The sequence below is a fragment of the Eimeria mitis genome, genomic scaffold (genome assembly GCF_000499745.2).
Source record: "Eimeria mitis Houghton genomic scaffold, Emh_scaff3072, whole genome shotgun sequence".
Lineage (NCBI taxonomy): Eukaryota > Apicomplexa > Conoidasida > Eucoccidiorida > Eimeriidae > Eimeria > Eimeria mitis.
This window is the reverse complement of record NW_013571419.1, coordinates 4457-6596: the sequence shown is the minus strand read 5'-3', so window position 1 is coordinate 6596 and position 2140 is coordinate 4457. Positions and strand designations below refer to the sequence as shown.

The 2140-nt window shown below is 50.9% G+C and overlaps 1 protein-coding gene across 1 annotated transcript; it reads right to left on the bottom strand.

Annotated features, from left to right (window-relative positions):
• Positions 1-892: 892 nt before the first annotated feature.
• EMH_0061990 (uncharacterized protein) lies at positions 893-1794 on the bottom strand (the record flags this gene model as incomplete). Its single annotated transcript, XM_013497986.1, has 3 exons — positions 893-981; positions 1177-1312; positions 1669-1794. The coding sequence occupies 3 exons, from the start codon at positions 1792-1794 to the stop codon at positions 893-895; spliced, it is 351 nt and encodes a 116-aa protein (XP_013353440.1).
• Positions 1795-2140: the final 346 nt, after the last annotated feature.

The window sequence follows — 2140 nt, the reverse complement described above, 5'->3', positions numbered from 1 at the left end:
AATTTATATCCATAACTCTGGGTTTCGAATCGAAGGAATTAGTAAGACAATATCTCCTCGAGGATAATAAAATAACGACGGAATTTACTGAAACCGAAGACAGTGTCGTACTTCCGCTACAACCGAGAGCAACACTAACTAGCTGATAGGAAGACAAGGAACTCGTGATGCATCCAATTCACGTAGGGAGGGCCATAAGCAAAGTTAAACCTCAGTGGTCAATCGAAATATGTAGGAAACTAAGCTCGGGTTTGGCGTTGCGCATGCGACCGCTGGACACATAATGGGGTTGCACGCTGTAGGCTTCTGCAGGGCTGCTCCAGAACGAACTGGAAGCAGGTAGAATAACGCCTTATCGCTGAAAAGACGATACATAACGTTTTTTCTGAACAATAAAACATTTTATTGTTTATATACCGAATGAACAACCAGGAATTATGAGAAACGAAGTTTTGGTCCGGTGTAAATGTTCGTGACCGTTAAGCATGCCAGGAGTGCTCCCAGTGATAGACCCCAGTCCCTTGAATGCTTGAGGGTCTTGCTGTAGAGTGCGTCACTTTCGCGGGTTGCTCCCTCCGGTGGGTGCTTGGCGGTATTCCACTCTAACGGGCAGCCGCTAAACTGACTCATGTGCAACAACAATAACAACAAAACTCAGTACCTAAAGTTGTGTCCATGAAAGACCTCTACACTCCCCTCGAAACCGATCCTAAAGCATTGTNAACTCAGTACCTAAAGTTGTGTCCATGAAAGACCTCTACACTCCCCTCGAAACCGATCCTAAAGCATTGTGGTGCCGAAGCTGTACAATATTCCCCCCCTCTGCACGTGTTTGGTGGTTTGACGTGCGCAAAAGCGCAGAAACGTAAGAAACAGTAGGAAACCGGTGGAGTCATATTCTGCGCGTTCCCCTGCCGGGGGAATTGGTTTTGGGGGGAGAGCGGGGCTCGGTCTGGAGCTGGTGACCCCTGAAAAGGAAACCTGCGGCAGAAAGGAACTAGAATGCTGGCGGACGTACCATGGAGGTACGCGAACGAGCCTGACAGGCTAAGCGTGCGTATCGCCGTCTACAGGCCTGGAGGAGTGCTGTTCAGCCTTGAAGAGGATATGCCGATTCGCACGTAGCCCAGCCATCAGCGGCACTACGCCACTTGACTAGTAACTGTGCCTCCGAACCTTCGCCACGCTTATCGAGGATGCAGTCCACCACGCAGTGGTGAATCAAGTTGCCGGGGGCATCGGGCACGCGCAGCCAGCCAAATGCTGCTGCATGAGAAACCATGTTGGGATATCTGGGGCTGTCAGGAATGACCTACGACACGTGAAAGTCATCCTAGCACTCATAGGTAGGAGCAGGGGCAAAACCGTATGGGACATTGTCGATCGGCTCCTTGACCGTGAACGGGTTGCAAAAGCGCGACTTGAATCCTACAGAAAGTGTTTTTTGGCTGGAGGTGGAAACTTCTGTGCTACCCTTTGTCTCCGATATCAAAGATATCGGAGACAAAGGGGAGCTCTGTCGTGCATCTTTGTAGGTATTTTGCGTCCCAATTAGCTTGAAGGATATGCGTTTCGGCTTGGTCGCAAGAGCGACGGAACAGCTTTGTCATAGGGCTTGAGAGCTAGAGCTTCTACGGTGTCTAGCTCCCCCGCTCTGATCGGGTTCACCGCGATTATAACCTCGAGGGGGCTGAGCTCAGTTGAAGAGTGGCTATTGGTAGTGCATGCGAGACTCAGTACGGGAAGCTGCCGTTCGCAGTCACGCTCTTCGGTCTGAATGTGCGTGGGTACCATCTGCTCGAGGGTACGATTCACTCATTCCTTCTGGCTAGCGGTCTACAGACGGTATTAGGTGGAGACGGCGTAGTGGAGTTTAAAGTGCTTAGAGAGCTGCCCTCAACGAACCGACTGAAACGTCGGTCGCGATCCGTGATGGTGGCATNTTTAAAGTGCTTAGAGAGCTGCCCTCAACGAACCGACTGAAACGTCGGTCGCGATCCGTGATGGTGGCATTGGAGAATCAAAGCCGACCAGGCGTTCTGCCAGCTGCTATGCGGTTTGTTCTGTTGAGATTGCCCTAATGGTGTTACTGGAATGATCCACACTCATAAGGGAGTTCATGATGAACACATGGCGGTCC